Below are 18,378 nucleotides of genomic sequence, written 5' to 3'. Positions count from 1 at the left end.
CCCTGAGATCATGACCTGAGCCTTCGGCTCAGGTCATGATCTCAGGGTCCTGGGATCGAGTCCCACATCGGGCTCTCTGCTCAGCAGGGAGCCTGCTTCCTCCTCTCTCTCTCTCTCTGCCTGCCTCTCTGCCTACTTGTGATTTCTCTCTGTCAAATAAATAAATAAAATCTTTAAAAAAAAAAAATTAAATTACAGACATAACATCAATATGTATTACTTTAAAAAACGATTTTTTCCTCTAAAAACACAGTCTTTCCTATAAAACTTCAGGACTCTTTTACACCTAACAAAATTAACATTTAAAGTCATCTGACAACCGGTTCTTATTCAGACTTCTCCAGTTGTCTTCAAAGTGTCTTTTTATAACTGGTTTGTTCAAATCAAGACCCAAACCAGAATTACTTGTTTGCTTACCTCTCTTAACTAAGCCTCTTGTAAACTTGAACATTATTGTCTCCACCCCCACCCCTACCTTTTTTTTTTTTTTTTAATTAACATGTAATGTATTATTAGCCCCAGGGGTACAGGTCTTTGAATTGTCAGGCTTACACACTTCACAGTACTCACCATAGCACATACCCTCCCCAATGTCCATAACCCAACGGCCCTCTCTGTACCTCCCTACCCCCCAGCAACCCTCAGTTTGTTTTGTGAGATGAAGAGTGTCTTACAGTTTGTTTCCCTCCCGATCCCATCTTGTTTCATTTTTTCCTTCCCTACCCCCGAAACCCCGTACTTTGCCTCTCAAATTCCTCATATCAGGGAGATCATACGATAATTGTCTTTCTCTGATTGACTTATTTCACTCAGCGTAATGCCCTCTAGTTCCATTCACGTCATTACAAATAGCAAGATTTCATTTCTTTCTTTTTTTTTTTTTTTTAAAGATTTTATTTATTTATTTGAGAGAGAGAGAGGAGAGAAAGCATGAGCTAGGAGAAGGTCAGAGAGCGAAGCAGACTCCTCATGGAGCTGGGAGCTCGATGTGGGACTCAATCCCGGGACTCCGGGACCATGACCTGAGCCAAAGGCAGTCGTCCAACCAACTGAGCCACCCAGGCGTCCCAAGATTTCATTTCTTTTGATGGCGGCATAGTATTCCATTGTGTATATATTTCACATCTTCCTTATCCATTCATCTGTTGATGGACATCTAGGTTCTTTCCATCGTTTGGCTGTTGTGGACATTGCTGTTATAAACATTTGGGTGCATGTGCCCCTTCGGATCACTACATTTGTATCTTTAGGGTAATTACCCAGTAGTGTGATTGCTGGGTCGTAGGGTAGCTCTATTTTCAACCTTTTGAGGAAACTCCATGCTGTTTTCCAGAGTGGCTGCACCAGCTTGCATTCCCACCAACAGTGTAGGAGGTTCCCCTTTCTCTGCATCCTCACCAGCATCTGTCATTTCCTGACTTGTTTATTTTAGCTGTTCTGACTGGTGTGAGGTGGTATCTCATTGTGGTTTTGATTTGTATTTCCCTGATGCCAAGTGATGTGGAGCACTTTTTCATGTGTCTGTTGTCCATCTGGACGTCTTCTTTGCAGAAATATCTGTTCATATCCTCTGCCCATTTCTTGACTGGATTATTTGTTCTTTGGGTGTTGAGTTTGATAAGTTCTTTATAGATTTTGGATACTAGCCCTTTATCTGATAATGTTTGCAAATATCTTCTCCCATTCTGTCAGTTGTCTTTTGGTTTTGTCGACTGTTTCCTTTGCTGTGCAAAAGCTTTTGATCTTGATGAAGTCCCATTAGTTCATTTTTCGCCTTGCTTCCCTTGCCTTTGGCGATGTTTCTAGGAAGAAGTTGCTGTGGCTGAGGTCGAAGAGGTTACTCCCTGTGTTCTCCTCAAGGATTTTGGTGGATTCCTTTCTCACATTGAGGTCTTTCATCCATTTGGAGTGTGGTGTAAGGAAATGGTCCAGTTTTATTTTTCTGCATGTGGCAGTCCCATTTTCCCAACACCATTTGTTGAAGAGACTGTCTTTTTCCATTGGATATTCTTTCCTGCTTTGTCAAAGATTAGTTGACCATAGAGTTGAGGGTCTATTTCTGGGCTCTCTATTCAGTTTCATTGATCTATATGTCTTTTTTTGTGCCAGTACCATGCTGTCTTGATGATGACAGCTTTGTAATAGAGCTTGAAGTCTGGAATTGTGATGCCACCAACTTTGGGTTTCTTTTTCAACATTCCGCTGGCTATTCGAGGTCTTTCCTGGTTTCATATAAAGTTTAGGATTATTTGTTCCATTTCTTCAAAAAAAATTGATGGTATTTTGATAGGGATTACATTAAACGTGTAGATAGCTTTAGGTAGCATAGACATTTTCACAGTATTTGTTCTTCCAATCCATGAGCATGGAACATTTTTCCATTTCTTTGTGTCTTCCTCAATTTCTTTCATGATTACTTTATAGTTTTCTTAGTACAGATTCTTTGCCTCGTTGGTTAGCTTTATTCCTAGGTATCTTATGGTTTTGGGTGAAATTGTAAATGGGATTGACTCCTTAATTTCTCTTTCTTCTGTCTCATTGTTGGTGTATAGAAACACAACAGATTTCTGTGCACTGATTTTGTATCCTGACACTTTACTAAATTCCTGTACAAGTTCTAGCAGATTTGGGGTGGAGTCTTTTGGGTTTTCCACATAAAGTATCATATCATCTGCAAAGAGGGATAGTTTGACTTCTTCTTTGCTGATTTGGATGCCTTTAGTTTCTTTTTGTTGTCTGATTGCTGAGGCTAGGACTTCTAGTACTATGTTGAATAGCAGTGGTGATAATGGACATCCCTGCCATGTTCCTGACCTTAGCGGAAAAGCTCTCAATTTTTCTCATTGAGAATGATATTCGCTGTGGGAGAATGATATTTGCTGTGGGTTTTTCATAGATGGCTTTGATGATATTGAGGTACACACCCTCTATCCCTACACTTTGAGGAGTTTTGATCAGGAAAGTATGCTGTACTTTGTCAAATGCTTTTTCAGCATCTATTGAGAGTATCATATAGTTCTTGTTCTTTCTTTTAGTAATGTATCATGTTGATTGATTTGCGGTTGTTGAACCAACCTTGTAGCCTTGGAATAAATCCCACTTGGACGTGGTGAATAGTTCTTTTAATGTACTGTTGGATTCTATTGGCTAGTATTTTGGTGAGAATTTTCACATCTGTGTTCATCAAGGATATTTGTCTGTAATTCTGTTTTATGATGGAGTCTTTGTCTGGTTTTGGGATCAAGGTAATGCTGGCCTCATAGAATGAGTTTGGAAGTTTTCCTTCCATTTCTATTTTTGGGAACAGTTTCAGGAGAATAGGTATTAATTCTTCTTTAAATGTTTGGTGGAGGGGCCCCTGGGTGGCTCAGTGGGTTAAAGCCTCTGCCTTCGGCTCAGGTCATGATCCCAGGGTCGTGGGATTGAGCCCCGCCTCGGGCTCTCTGCTCGGCAGTGAGCCTGCTTCCTCCTCTCTCTCTGCCTGACTCTCTGCCTACTTATGAGCTCTCTCTCTGTCAAATGAATAAATAAAATCTTAAAAAAAAAAAAAAAAAAGGGTTGGTGGAATTCCCCTGGGAAGCCGTCTGGCCCTGGGCTCTTGTTTGTTGGGAGATTTCTGATGACCACTGCAATCTCCTTACTGGTTATGGGTCTGTTCAGGTTATCTATTTCTTTCTGGTTCAGTTGTGGTAGTTTATATGTCTCTAGGAATGCATCCATTTCTTCCAGATTGTCAAATTTGCTGGCGTATAGTTGCTCATAATATGTTCTTATAATTGTTTGTATTTCTTTGGTGTTGGTTGTGATCTCTCCTCTTTCATTCTTGATTTTATTTATTTGGGTCCTTTTTCTTTTCTTTTTGATAAGTCTGGCCAGGGGTTTATCAATCTTACTAATTCTTTCAGAGACCCAGCTACCTTTTGTTTTCATGACATTGACTTGTTTAAGAGACCAGATTACTTTCTGGATTTGTCCCATTGCTTCCCTGTGGTGCCTTTGATCTTTATTCTCTATCATAGCCTGTATTTCCTGAAACTGTATTAGATCTAGAGGCCTGAACAGATTCAGGGTGAACATTTTTGGCAGAAACGTGTCATAGGTGATGCTGTGATACTTATGCAGCATCACATCTGCAAGCTTCTTACATCAGATTGTCCACTAGGAGCAAAGTAGAGATTGACCAGTGGGTTTGGACGCTGATGACCACATCCGCCCTTGCAAAGTCATATGTAATCAACTTGTAGGCTGGTAGCCCCAGGAATGGTGCCATATTGGGACCAGATCTTAGTCTCTGTTGTTGGCACATTAGCCACTCAGCAGTACTGTTAGTTAGGTCAGCCTTGGGGAGGGAGGCTCCCAAGACATCTATCCCAAAGGAGGTTATCACAAGGTTTTCAAGAGCCGAAGGCTAGTTTCCTTGGACACGCGAAGGGAAGCTACTTGCATTGTTTCTAAGTTTCAGGATACAGTTCTTGTTCTGATCAATGCTGTTAAATTTCACTTGAAAAATGGCGTGTTGGTGAATTCAACTGTTACAATTTAACAACCCACACAATTAAATTTTGATTTTTAGCAGTAGCAGCTGTGTGGCTGTATACTGTAGGGCAATTATGGAAGCTTCCTACTTCTCAGAGCCATGATTTGAGCTAAAAGTTAATGGACCCAAGTTTGTCATTTTCTCTTTATAAATGTTCAAGTGAACTCAGAATGATCTAGCCCATGGTCAGGCACAGAAGTCACTCCGAAGGCACATGTCTGACTTGGCATTTCACCACAGCAAACTGCCCGCTTGATTAATTGTGATGCCGCCACATGAAATAGGTGACTAGCATTCGTTTCCCATGACCAGGAGCTCAGTATTGCACTCAGGCCCAAGCACACAACCAAACCAATCCCCAGATCACATCTTTAGGGTGCTGTCTTCTGGACCACTCCCTGCCCCAAGTTTGTATCAGTTTGGGTCCAGTCTGGGGACCTAAACGGAGAATGATAAACATAAAGAATTATTAGGCTGAGGGAGAGCACCCAAGGAGTGACACACTTGGAAAGGAAGCCTCTCCCCATGCAGGGGTTCAGATACTAATGGCGAAAATAAAACTGCAGATCACTGGAAAGCAGAGAAGTTTGCTGGTTTACATGGGCCAGAGCTGGTCCCCAGGTCCTGGGCAAGCAAGAAACAATGCTCTGGGGTTCAGAGGTAAGGGGACACAGGGAAGCGGCAACAGGTGGCCAAGCATGTGGGCATGGGATGGAATGGTGCTGCTTCTGCAGCCTGGAGCCCATGGTGTCTAGCCACAAGCAATGGTTGGGTGCACAGGTGTGCAGAGGGATGTCAGTCAGTGCAAACACAGGGGCACAGGCCGGGTAGTCAGATCTTGGCAGCTGAGGAAGCAGAGCCTGGTGTGGGCAGGAGGCCAGGAGTGTGGTGTCTGCCCAGGGAGGCTTGGAAATGTGATTACCATTCCAGGAGAACCTTTGAGATTGCTCCTGCATAACGGAGGCAGAACGCCGCCAGATGTCCTCACACCCTGGCTGCTTGCCGGCTGTCCCCAGCTGGAAGCAGTCGGAGAGCTCTTTCCTCCGGTAATGTCCCTCTGAGCGCCCTCTGCTGGGAAAGATGAAACTCACACTCATGGTGAAGGGGAAAGGCCTAAAGGAATGCTGTCTATCACAGAGCAGTAGTGGAGGGTGAATTTGGAGCTGAGTGGCTCCATGAGAACTGACATAGTAGGTCTGTGTGAACAACTGTTTTCCCGTCAGATTTTCATGCAACTATTTTAGTAACAAAATGTCAAAAACTGTATATGGTTTATCAAAAAGTCAAGTGATGTAAAAGTCTAAAACTTAGCAGTCCTCCAACATCCTCCATTCACCACCCTCGGCACAGGTAACCACTGTCTCTGGCTCAGTGCAGCTTCGTGTCTCTGAGGGTTTTTCTGTGCATTTACACACATATGTGTAGTGATGTGTACATATATGTATATATGTGTATATATGTATATATATACAAAATATGTGCTTAATTTTCTTATAAAATAAATGGGTTCGGGGCGCCTGGGTGGCTCAGTCGTTAAGCATCTGCCTTCTGCTCAGGTTATGATGCCAGAGTTCTGGGATCAAGCCCTGCATTGAGCTCCCTGCTCAGCAGGAAGCCTCCTTCTCCCTCTCCTGCTTCCCCTGTTTGTGTTCCCTCTCTTGCTGTCTCTCTCTCTCTCTCTGTCAAATAAATAAATAAATAAATAATTATAATATATTATATAACATATATAGTATATATAATAATTAATTAAATCTTTTTAAAAAATAAAAGTAAAATAAAATAAATGGGTTCATATGTTTCCTGTTGAGCTGCAGGGGTTTTTCATTTGTTTTTAATAAAGATTTTATTTATTATTTATTTGACAGAGATCACAAGTAGGAAGAGAGGCAGGCAGAGAGAGAGGAAGGGAAACAGGCTCACTGCTGAGCAGAGAGCCCGATGTGGGCCTCGATCCCAGAACCCTGGGATCATGACATAAGCCAAAGACAGAGGCTTTAACCCACTGAGCCACCCAGGTGCCCCGTTTGTTTGTTTTTACTTAACAGGACATCTAGAGATCACTTCATGTCAGTACGCAGACTCACCTTATTAATGGCCACATAATATTCCCCAGAACAGACATCCCATATTGAAGTAGGTTTTTCCAGGATTTGCAAGAGAACTATTTTAAGTAGTGCCACAGTGAATTCACTGTGGGCACTTAACCAGCTGAGCCACCCAGCCACCCCTGTTTAGTTCTTAAATATTTTCACATAAAATAGTATGATTATAGCCATTGACCATTCTTCTTTTGGTTTTAGTTTCATTTTTAAAAATTACTTAGAGTTGGGGCATCTGGGTGTCTCAGTCCATTGAGCATCTGCCTTCAGCTCGGTTCATGATGGGATCAAGCCTGGAGTTGGGCTCCCTGCTCAGCAGGGAGTCTGCTGCTTCTCCCTCTGCCCACCTCCCCGCTTATGCTGTCTCTCTCTCTCTCAAACAAATAAAATCTTTTAAAAAATGTTTAAAAATTACTTAGAGCCTTTTGTATTTTTAAGAAAAGTACCTGTTTTTCACGTGTCACATTTTTTTATTTTGTCTGTCTTCCTAGTTTTCCATGGATTTTTTAAATGTATTAAAGTTTTTTAATGTTCATCATTTTTTTTTTTTTTAAATTTGACAGAGAGATCACAAGTAGGCAGAGAGGCAGGCAGAGACAGAGAGTGGGGAAGCAGGCTCCCCACTGAGCAGAGAGCCCACTGACCTGAGCCAAAGGCAGAGGCTTTAACCCACTGAGCCACCCAGGCACCCCTTAATGTTCACCATTTTAATAAATAACCATTAATGTGATTTAAAACCTCAAACGAGGTTTTTCCTGTCCCTGTCCTTACTCAACTGATTCCACCTCCTCACCTCCCAGTAATCAGTTACTAGCATCTTAGAAATCTTTCCAGAGTTTCTTGTTTTTCAAATAAAAGCAAATACAAAACATACGTATTGTTTTTACCCTTTTCATATAGAAGTATACAGAAGTCTTTTTTTGAAAAGATTTTATTTATTTGACAGAGAGATAGAGATTACAAGTAGGCAGAGAGGCAGAGGGGGAAGCAGGCTCCCCGCTGAGCAAGGAGCCCAGTGCAGGGCTGGATCCCAGGGCCCTTGAGACCATGATCTGAGCCAAAGGCAGAGGCTTAACCCACTGAGCCACCCAGGCACCCCCAGAAGTCTTTTTTATCTATACTCGTTCTTTTTCTGTGACTTCTGGGTTATATACCATACTTAGAAATTGTTTCTGTTTTGAGAGTGTGAAGAGATCCAAGTTTTGTTCAGATACGGCTTTATTTATTTATTTTTAACATTTAAGTCCTGAATTCCATCTGGAAAATATTGTATTGTAGAGATTAAGTAATGAAATAGTGTTTATTGCAATTCTTCCCATATGGCCCATTGTCTCATTTCAAGTATCAATTTGCAATAATTTGAAATGCCATCTTTATTACGTGCTCAATTCCCAGTTCTTTTTCTGGACTCTTTTCTTCCATCAATCTATTTGCTTTTCCCTATCCCAAAACAACAGTTTTAATTAATTTCAGTTTTATGTAGTATATTTTATATCTGACGTATATCTGTTCTCTTATTTTAAAAATATTTTAAAATACTTTTCAGCATTTTCTATTTAAAAATGATATTTGTTTTTTCTGCAAGTGAGTTTTAGAATCTGTTTGTGCTGGGGCGCCTGGGTGGCTCAGTCAGTTAAGCATCTGACTCTTGATCTCAGCTCAGGTCTCCATCTCAGGGTCACGAATTCAAGCCCTGCACTGGGCCCATGCTGGGGGTGGAGCCTACTTAAAAAGAAAAAAAAAGAATCAGTGTGTGCTTCCACCGCCCCCCCAACTGGGAGTGGTTTTTACTGGAATTTTTATGCATTCATAGATCTGTTTGGAATGTGTCTTGCTCTGAAAAACTTTTCCGTAGTTTACACTATAAAAAACTATTAGCCTGTATTTTCTAAAGGATTTTATGTTTAGTTTTTTTTTTAAGATTTTATTTATTTATTTGAGATTTTATTAAGATTTTATTTATTGAGATTTTATTAAGATTTTATTTACCTCTTTCTCTGTGTTTTTATATCTTTGAGTAAACTTTGATTTGATTTTTTTTAACTTTATTTTTCTTTAAGGTTTTTTTAAAAAGATTTTATTTATTTATTTTTGAGAGAGAGTGACAGAGACAGAGACAGAGACCGAGCAGGAGGAGGGGTAGAGGGAGAAGCAGACTCCCAGCTGAGCAGGAAGCCTGACTCAGGACTTGGTCCCAGGACCCTCGGATCATGACCTGAGCCTCTCTTCCCCCCACCGTGATTGTATTTGGTAAAAACTTTCGTTAGGTTTATTCTTGCATATCATCATTTTAATACTATCATGATTAGGGTCTTTTAAAGTCATATTTTAGTTGATTTTTGTTATGATATAGAAAATATGTAGGCTTCTGTTGATTGCCCTTTTGTTTTGTTCATTAATCCATAGCCTGCTTTGGATTTTCTAAGTAGACAATCACATTATTTGCAACTAGCAGCAAACTCACTCCTTCTCTAAAATATAAACTCCTTTATATTTGCTTTTTCTTAAATTATTTTGCTAGAACCCCAAAATGAATGTCAAATAGAAGATAATGGTAGGCATCTTTGATTCTTATCAGGAAGGCTCCCGAAATGATACTGGAGGAAACACTCCCCTTAAAAACTGCTTTCTCTTGGCTTCCTGGGAGAGGGCCTACTCCTTTTCTGCTTGTCCCCACCTCCAGCCCTCAAATGACGGCAGGCTTCAGGACTCCTACTCCGTCTTCATGTCACACACACTCAGCGACCCACGCCCATTTCAGACTCCAGTCATCTCGTGCCAGCTTGTGATTTCTGTGACCTCCCATAAGCTGAGCATTCAGAGATTGACATCTCCAGCCCAGGACTCTGTCCCCTGAGCTCTGGGCTCACCAAAGAGCTCCTCTGTGATTTCTGTTTTCTTTCTTTCTTTCTTTCTTTTTTTTAAGATTTTATTTATTCATTTGACAGAAAGAGAGAGTACAAGTAGGCAGAGAGGCAGGATGGGGGGTTGGGGAACAGGCTCCCTGCTGAGCAGAGAGCCTGATGCAGGGCTCAATCCCTGGACTCTGGGATCATGACCTGAAGGCAGAAGCTTAACCCACTGAACCACCCAGGTGCCTCTGGGATTTGTTTCAAGCACTGCTAACTAACTGAATGCCTCTAAAATGGAGTTCATTATCAGTAGGCATTGAGGGCGACCCCTGGATATAAATCCTATAACCTGCTTTGGTGTTAAGAACCAGAAATAGAAGAAAGGCTGCTTGCTCTGAGAGACCTGCCCCCACCTTAGACGGTCTTATTTCCTGCTAATGCCGGCCCAAGCCAGCCACCCCACCCTGGTCCTATCTGAATTTATGCCTTGGATATTGGTCACATAGCCTGTCTGTCGTGCCATGAGTTCCTGCCACCCTTGGACTCTTGCCCCATGAACCACATCCTTCCTAGCCAACTGCCTCTGTTCTGTCACCTGCTGTCCCTAAGCATGGATGTGGTCAGTTGCCCGAGCTGTTTCTAGTCGTCACCCTCTCCCAGCTGTGGGGGGCCTCAACTCCCCTGTGAAGGACAAATGGAGGCTTTAGGGGTTCCTCTGGGCTCACTCCATCTGGGCATAAGGTCATGAGAAGGCTAATTTCTGCTTGCCTCTGTGTGGGCAGGAAGTATGAGCTGTACAGCATGGACTGGGACCTGAAGGAGGAACTCAGGGACTGCCTGGTAGCCGCTGCGCCCTATGGGGGCCCCATTGGTATGTCACCCCTATGCTGCTGCATGTTCTGGGACAATGGGTTGAACTCTAGGTGCATGATTCCCCGGGGGCCTTGCTGGCAGGTGCTCCTTGCTAATGTAGCTACCCCTCGCCTTCCCCTTTCTCACCCCCTGCTGAGATACTTTAAATTTTGATTCTCATATGGGGTGGGCCTGGGGGGCTGGAAAGAAAATCTCTTCTTGAACTACAGCACTATTGAGGAACCCGTGGCGGAAGGAGAAGGCAGCCAGTGTCCGGCCAGTGCTTGAGATCTACTCCGCCTCCGGCCTGCCTCTGGCCAGTCTGCTGGTGAGCACTCGTGATCCCTGCTTGGGGCTAGGCCGGGTCTGTGTCCCAAGGACAGCCTCAGGAACCTCCCCGTCCTCTGCAGTGGAAGAGCGGGCCCGTGGTGTCACTAGGCTGGTCAGCCGAGGAGGAGCTGCTCTGCGTGCAGGAAGATGGTGTGGTGCTGGTTTACGGGCTTCATGGCGACTTCCGGAGGCACTTCAGCATGGGCAATGTAGGGACCACAGGGGGCTGGGGAGAGGGCTGGAGTCTGGGCCTCTGGCTTTCTCAACCCACGGCCCCTCTCCCTAGGAGGTGCTCCAGAACCGCGTTCTAGATGCCCGGATCTTCCATACTGAGTTTGGTTCAGGGGTGGCCATCCTCACGGGGGCCCACCGCTTTACCCTCAGCGCCAATGTGGGTGATCTCAAGCTCCGCCGGATGCCGGAGGTGCCAGGTGAGCCCCAGCATCCCTGAGACAGGCGTTTGGTGCCCTCCAGACCTGGGGGCCAGGAGAGCTGAAGCCGTGGGCTCTGGCCATCCTGAGCTTGCCCCCTGCCCCGGCCACAGGTCTGCAGAGCGCACCCTCATGCTGGACCACACTGTGCCAGGACCGAGTTGCACACATTCTTCTGGCTGTGGGGCCTGATCTTTACCTTCTCGACCATGCAACCTGCTCTGCAGTGGTGAGGGCCCGAGTGAGAGGGAAATGGAAGGGGTGCGGGAGGCAGCGCGGGGGGAGGCAGTGAGAAAATGTCTGCTGTCCCTCGCCTGTCCCAGACGCCCCCTGGCCTGGCGCCCGGAGTGAGCAGCTTTCTGCAGATGGCAGTCTCCTTCACCTACCGACACCTGGCCCTCTTCACAGACACAGGCTATATCTGGATGGGGACGGCATCACTCAAGGTATGCTCTTGGGACAACGTGGGGGCACCCTGTCTTGTCCAGGAAAGAGCTGTTAAGGGTAGGGGAAGGGCCTTTTAACCAGACTGGTGACTACTGGGACAGGGCCGTGATATTCCTTGCACCCTTCCAGGAGAAGCTGTGTGAGTTCAACTGCAACATCCGGGCCCCCCCGAAGCAGATGGTCTGGTGAGGATGGGGGTGTAATGCTGTGGGTGGGCACAGCCTTGTTTCCTGGGACACCTTGATTCAGCCTGTCTACTGGCCACACCAGGAGGAGTTATCCGCTTTGCCAGTGCATGTTTGAGGGAAACCTCTGCGCCCCTGTGGGCCCCAGATGCTCCGGGGAGCTGACAGCATAAGGGGAGAGGGAAGCAGATGTCAGTCAGAGGCATGGGATACGGGGTGGCATGCGTGTGCAGGGCTGTCCCAAGGCAGAGCAGTATAAGCAGCGATGTGGGAAGGTGAGAGACGTGGCTGTGGGCCCCGTGTCCTGTGTGTATCCCAGATGTGCATGTGATGCTGCCCACAGGTGCAGCCGTCCTCGCAGCAAAGAGAGGGCTGTCGTGGTGGCCTGGGAGAGACGGCTGATGGTGGTGGGTGACGCACCTGAGAGCATCCAGTATCCTTGGAGGGCTGCCTCTGTGGGTGGGAAGGGAAAGAAGGTGAGAGAGGCTCACCTGCCCTGCCCCATTTCCGGGTACTTTTGGGAACCTTGACTGAGCCCAGGTTTGTTTTGGATGAAGACTCCTACCTGGTGCCTGAACTGGATGGGGTCCGTATCTTCTCTCGTAGCACCCATGAGTTCCTGCATGAGGTTCCAGGTGAGGCCCTCCCAGGGGACCACGGGCCCCAGGGCAGGATCAGGGCACTGAGCCAGTGCTGAGGATTCCCTGCTCTCCCAACACTCATCAACTCCCTCCCCTAGTGGCCAGCGAGGAGATCTTCAAAATTGCCTCCATGGCTCCTGGAGCACTGTTGTTGGAGGCCCAGAAAGAGTATGAGGTAAAGCCTTAGGCTTCTCCCTGGGCCCCAGCCCATGCTCTTCTCCTTCCCCTTCCTAATTGGCTCAGCCCTGTGTCCCTCCCTGCCTGGGCACAATGAACTCAGCCAGGTGCCACTTATCAAGAGAGGAGTCCAGGGGCACCTGGATGGCTCAGTGGGTTAAAGCCTCTGCCTTTGGTTCGGGTCATGATCTCAGAGTCCTGGGATCGAGCCCCGCATCGGGCTCTCTGCTCAGCAGGGGGCCTGCTCCCCCGCCCTCTGTCTGCCTCCTCTGCCTACTTGTGATCTCTGTCTGTCAAATAAATAAAATCTTTAAAAAAAAAAAAAAAAAGAGAGGAGTCCAGGCAGGACACTGGGGAGAGCCAGCTCAGGTAAACTGAAGTGATATGGTATCTTCCATGCAGTGATGGGAAGGTGCAGGGAACCCCTGTTGTCCCCAGCCCAGGCACCGATCAGGGCTGTCATAAAGGCCCTCTGCCGGCAATTGTGGGTGGATATGGCGGAGGGTGTATGGGTAACTTGGGTGGACTGTGGGCTGAGGGAGTTTGGGCTTTGGCCTCTGCAGCCCCTCCACGCCAGCCCATTTGAACTTCAGCCCAGAGGGGTGGGGAGACCGGAAATGGGGGTATTCTCGCTCATGGCACCCCATCCCTGGTGCCCTTCCTCCACGCCTCAGAAAGAGAGCCAGAAGGCAGATGAGTACCTCCGGGAGATCCAGGAGCTGGGGCAGCTGACCCAGGCTGTGCAGCAGTGCATCGAGGCTGCGGGACATGAGCACCGGCCAGACATGCAGAAGAGTTTGCTCAGGGTCGGCCTGGCCAGCGGGGATGGGGCTGGAGGGGTGCTGGGCGTGTTGGAGGGGGTATGCCCTAGCGGGAAGGGTAGGGCAGCAGGTATGATCACCCCTCTCGCCCTCTGGCTCTTCTCAGGCGGCCTCCTTTGGAAAGTGTTTCCTCGACAGATTTCCACCGGACAGCTTCGTGCGCATGTGTCAGGACCTGCGTGTGCTCAATGCCATCCGGGACTACCACATCGGGATCCCCCTCACTTACAGCCAGTATCCTTAAGCGAGCTGCTGGGATGTTTACAGCCCGTGGTGGGGAGGGGAGGTGAAGGGGCTAAACATACTGCCTCCCAGTCCTTGGATCCTTAACCACGTAAAATCTAGATATAAACAGCTCACCATCCAGGTGCTGCTGGATAGGTATAGCAAGTCCCAGGGCTCTGGGAGGAGGGCTTTATGTGGGCGGGCATTATAGCCCCTGGTGTGTTCTTGTGGACACTGTTCCTCACCCATTTCTTTGGGAGCTGGAAGGCCTGAATTACAGGCTGGGGCCACTCTGCCCTCTCTTTCTATCCCACCTCACTCCTGTCCCTTTTATCCCCTTGCCTGTCAGGCTGGTGTTACGGAGGCTTTACCCTCTGGCGATCCAGATCTGTGAGTACCTGCGCCTTCCTGAAGTGCAGGGTGTCAGCAGGATTCTGGCTCACTGGGCCTGCTACAAGGTAAGGACACAGGGTGGACTTCAAAGTCAATTAGAAGATGCCAGGCCCCGGAGACATGTGGGAAACACGGAATGTAGAGGTGAAGGGGGAGGTCCTGATCCAGGGCCAGTTGGGGCGGTGGGTGAAGGGTGAGCTCCAGGTGTGGGTGACAACCCTCTTCTGTCTGCAGGTGCAACAGAAGGATGTGTCCGATGAGGATGTTGCTCGGGCCATTAATCAGAAGCTTGGGGACACACCAGGCGTCTCTTACTCTGACATCGCTGCACGGGCCTATGGCTGTGGCCGCACAGAGCTGGCCATCAAGGTGTGGGCTCCCAACCCTCCCCAGATACTCTGACATTGGTATTAGAGGCCCCCAGGCCAACTCCTTCTCTCTGTGCCTTTCTCCCCACCCCACAGCTGCTGGAGTATGAGCCACGCTCAGGGGAGCAGGTACCCCTTCTCCTAAAGATGAAGAGAAGCAAACTGGCCCTGAGCAAGGCTATCGAGAGTGGGGACACTGATCTGGGTGAGCAGAGTTTGAGGGAGGGCAAGGCTGGGGCCCCTGGGCTAAGCAGAGGGCTGGGCTGGAGTCCCCACACCACCTTACCGTTCCTTAGTGTTCACGGTGTTGCTGCACCTGAAGAATGAGCTAAACCGAGGAGATTTTTTCATGACTCTTCGGAACCAGCCCATGGCCCTGAGTTTGTACCGACAGGTGTGTGCCCTGGGCAAGGGTGGGGCTGGAGCCTCCCGAGCCACTGATTTGGCCTCCCAAGCTGGCCTTGCTGACTGCCTGCCTGTCCGTGGCCGCAGTTCTGTAAGCACCAGGAGCTGGAGACACTGAAGGACCTTTACAATCAGGATGACAACCATCAGGAGCTGGGCAGTTTCCACATCCGAGCCAGCTATGCTGCTGAGGAGGTCCGAGGTCCACAGAGTGGGGAGGGCCTATGGGCTGGGCTGCTGGTCAGGGACCTTCTCCAGGCATCTGGGTCCCCTGTCTGTCCAGTACACACCCCCTCTGGTCCTCACTGTTGCGGGAGAGTCTGAGATGATAAGAGGCCAGGATGGTGGTCGGTCCCAGAGGAGCTAGCCTCCCCACAGGGACACTGAGGGGGGCGGTGCACCCAGCGCGAAAGGCTGGTCCTGGCAACCCTGAGCATGGGGACTGGGGAGAGCAGTGTAGCCTGAATGGGGAAGGCTGATTTCCTTGGTACCAGGAGCTCAGGCTTCCCTGCTTGCCCCTGCAGCGTATTGAGGGACGAGTGGCAGCTCTGCAGTCGGCGGCTGATGCCTTCTACAAGGCCAAGAATGAGTTCGCAGCCAAGGTTTGCCCTACTGTTTTCTGAGAACCTTGTCTGTTTCTGGTCTTGGTCTGGTCGCCTTTCCCTGTTGGCCCCATTCAGACCCATCTGGCCTCCTCTCCACTCCAGGCCACGGAGGATCAAATGCGGCTCCTGCGGCTGCAGCGGCGCCTGGAAGACGAGCTGGGGGGCCACTTCGTGGACCTGTCTCTGCATGACACAGTCACCACCCTCGTCCTCGGCGGCCACAGCAAACGTGCGGAGCAGCTGGCACGTGACTTCCGCATTCCAGACAAGAGGTAGGAGAGGCCAGGGCTGCAGGTAGGTCCTGGGATCGCCTGCCTGTCCCACAACACCTGCGAGCCCGGCTTCCCTGCAGGCTCTGGTGGCTGAAGCTGACTGCGCTGGCAGATCTGGAAGACTGGGAGGAGCTAGAGAAGTTTTCTAAGAGCAAGAAATCGCCCATTGGCTACCTGGTGAGGCAGGGGCTCTGCGGCCACCCCACACCCAGTGGGAGTAATCCTGGGGAGGGGACCAGGCTCAGAGCTGGGCAGATGGCTTGGTCTTGCATCTTTTCAGCCCTCCCATATAGTTAGCAGGTGTTTCCCATGACTGCACACCCATGGGCCAGTTCTGTGGGCGAGTGGGTCTGAGTTAACCCACGGGTGTTGGCCAGGGAGGGAATGAGCTGCTTGCCCCCCAGGAGGCCGGCAGCAAGCACCCTGTGCCTAAGGGAAAGTATTGTGTGAGTAGGGGGTGGAGGGGCAGTAGGAGGGCATGTCCGGGAGGCAGTGGAAGAGACTGACGGGTTGTTTTCTGTGGCAGGTGGTTCAGGGGTATGGCAGGTAGGTGGGATAAGGGCAGCGGTGAGAGAAAGCACAGGCCCTGAGAAGGCAAGGGACTCCTGTTGCGAGAGGGTAGCCATGGATGGTGGAGTGGCTGTGTGGACATAAACATAGAGTCTCAAGGCTCTAACAGATCTGTGTGTAGGCGGTTCCTGCCCAGAGACTGTGGCGATCACAACTTTGCATGTGTGTCAGGGCGGGGGTGGGTCAGGATTGTGTACACTGAAGGGTGTATGAAGTACACGGGGACCATGCGTCCACTGGACTTTGGCTCGTAAGAGAGAGGACAGGAAGGCTCTGCCTTACCTTCTCCTCTCCCCATCTTCTCCTAAGCCCTTTGTCGAGATCTGCATGAAACAACACAACAAATATGAGGCCAAGAAGTATGCCTCCCGTGTGGGTCCCGAGCAGAAGGTCAAGGCCTTGCTTCTTGTTGGGTGCGTTGGCTGAGAGCCCCATGGGTGCTAGGGGGCTGAGCCCAGGGGCTGATGAGGGGTACGGCTTGTGCCTTTGGGCAGCCTGACAACATCTCCCCTCCTGCTCAAACCACAGGGATGTGGCTCAGGCTGCAGATGTGGCCATTGAACACCGGAACGAAGCAGAGCTGACACTTGTATTGTCCCACTGCACTGGAGCCACGGACGCGGCCACGGCTGACAAGATTCAGCGGGCTAGGGCACAAGCCCAGAAGAAGTAAGGGGCTCATCTTGCATGTCTCCTGAGCTCTAGGCTTGGCAGAAGGTCACTGCGTATCCAGCTTCTTCAGAGCCGAGCTAAGCTGAGGAGCTGAGGTGGGGTGGGAGCCGGGGGTCTGATGGTCTGATTGTGAATAAAGTTGGGACATTTTAGAGTACCTGTCTCACGCAGTCCGGCCCAGGCAAAAGCATGCTGGAAGGCAGAACCATCCAGACACTTGAGCAGTACTCTGTGTGTTTGATTGTTTGGGACTGTAGGGTTGCTCCTCAGCGATATTTGCAAGAGAACTGCCCATCTCCACAGTTATGGAAGAAAGCCCTGTAACTAAGCTCATAGCTCCGGGTAGCTGGGCAGAACTCCAGCAGCAGCCCATCGAGAGCCAATCTGAAAAGCATTATACATGTACACACAAGAACCATGCTGAATGCTTTACCATTGCTATTTCACTTATTCCGCAAGACAGCCCAGTGAGATAGGTAACATTGCCCCATTTTACAGAAGAGGAAGTCAAGGACTGAGGATGTGTGGTGACAGTGAGTATGTGGCGAAACTGGGATTTGAAACCTAGTTGTGCTGGTAGGGGTCTTAGAGCTTCTCCTCAGCTATTGTTGTGACAGAAGAGGGATGACTGAAATTGGGCCCTCTGAGCAGAGGAGCCCGAGGCAAGGCCTCCATTCTCACCACAGTAAGGGTTGGAGGACGGATGAGCATGTGGCCAGCGTGTCAGAGGGTTAGAGGAGGAACCTTCACAAACCATGTCCACCTAACAGTGGTAAGCAACTCCCATGTCGTCCTGGGGCCGAAGAGAAAAGGAGGTTGGAATGTCTCCATTCTGCCAAGGAAGAACTACAGACTCGAGACCCCTGGCGCTACCTTACCACCGAAGAGAGGCTCCATCCCCCGCCAGCAGCAGTACCTTCTTGGCCCCTTCAGCGTGCACTCCGGTTATGTGAGCTTCATGGCTCAGTGCCCGCACCCAACACTGAGGGCATTTCCTTTTCCTCTTATTGCGCCTTTATTCTAGAAGGAGGACAAAGGAGGAAACCGTAGCCCAGAGGGAGGGCAGGCCTCCCTGGAGTTTCTGGCTTTCCCCTCTTAATGCCTCTAGAGTTGACTTGAAATGAGTGCCTGAAAAGAGTAAGCGACCCGGGGTCTGGTAAGCAGTTTCTTTTTCTTCTTCCTCCACCTAATTTGTAACTTTGAATTTGTAACTTTGAATGTCTTCCAAGAGGATATATGTCACATTGTAAAACAGCCATTTGTTATGCTTACCTCTTACTACATGGGTCAAAAATCGGGGCTAGATAAAACAGTGGTTTGTTTCTGCTCCACAATATTTGGGATAGCAGCTGGGGGCCGAAATTCATCTGAAGGACTGACAGCTCACAAGTCTGGCAGCTGAAGCTGGTTGTTGACTAGAACCTTCCCTGGGACTGTTGGCCAGGACACCTACAACTCAGAGCTCAACATGGCAGCCAGGTTCTAAGGGCAGC

At 48.7% G+C, this 18,378-nt stretch overlaps 1 protein-coding gene across 1 annotated transcript in view; it reads left to right on the top strand.

Annotated features, from left to right (window-relative positions):
• The window catches only part of LOC132021778 (vacuolar protein sorting-associated protein 16 homolog), a 27,389-nt gene extending 9,248 nt beyond the window's left edge, over window positions 1-18,141 (top strand). The window contains exons 2-24 of the mRNA XM_059406655.1: window positions 10,274-10,362; window positions 10,574-10,671; window positions 10,754-10,882; window positions 10,960-11,104; window positions 11,218-11,333; window positions 11,428-11,550; window positions 11,681-11,736; window positions 12,080-12,169; window positions 12,277-12,371; window positions 12,476-12,552; window positions 13,229-13,360; window positions 13,482-13,609; window positions 13,721-13,756; window positions 13,950-14,058; window positions 14,228-14,362; window positions 14,458-14,566; window positions 14,658-14,755; window positions 14,854-14,961; window positions 15,291-15,368; window positions 15,474-15,643; window positions 15,724-15,820; window positions 16,523-16,626; window positions 16,742-18,141. Of these exons, the coding sequence (XP_059262638.1) occupies window positions 10,274-10,362; window positions 10,574-10,671; window positions 10,754-10,882; window positions 10,960-11,104; window positions 11,218-11,333; window positions 11,428-11,550; window positions 11,681-11,736; window positions 12,080-12,169; window positions 12,277-12,371; window positions 12,476-12,552; window positions 13,229-13,360; window positions 13,482-13,609; window positions 13,721-13,756; window positions 13,950-14,058; window positions 14,228-14,362; window positions 14,458-14,566; window positions 14,658-14,755; window positions 14,854-14,961; window positions 15,291-15,368; window positions 15,474-15,643; window positions 15,724-15,820; window positions 16,523-16,626; window positions 16,742-16,886 (2,467 nt within the window). The 3' untranslated portion in view covers window positions 16,887-18,141. The remainder of the gene's footprint in view (window positions 1-10,273; window positions 10,363-10,573; window positions 10,672-10,753; window positions 10,883-10,959; window positions 11,105-11,217; window positions 11,334-11,427; window positions 11,551-11,680; window positions 11,737-12,079; window positions 12,170-12,276; window positions 12,372-12,475; window positions 12,553-13,228; window positions 13,361-13,481; window positions 13,610-13,720; window positions 13,757-13,949; window positions 14,059-14,227; window positions 14,363-14,457; window positions 14,567-14,657; window positions 14,756-14,853; window positions 14,962-15,290; window positions 15,369-15,473; window positions 15,644-15,723; window positions 15,821-16,522; window positions 16,627-16,741) is intronic.
• The last annotated feature ends 237 nt before the right edge of the window (window positions 18,142-18,378 follow it).

This window comes from Mustela nigripes, chromosome 7 (assembly GCF_022355385.1).
Source record: "Mustela nigripes isolate SB6536 chromosome 7, MUSNIG.SB6536, whole genome shotgun sequence".
Taxonomy (NCBI): Eukaryota; Metazoa; Chordata; class Mammalia; order Carnivora; family Mustelidae; genus Mustela; species Mustela nigripes.
Note: the sequence above shows the minus strand (reverse complement) of the source record. Positions and strands in the feature narration are given on the sequence as shown.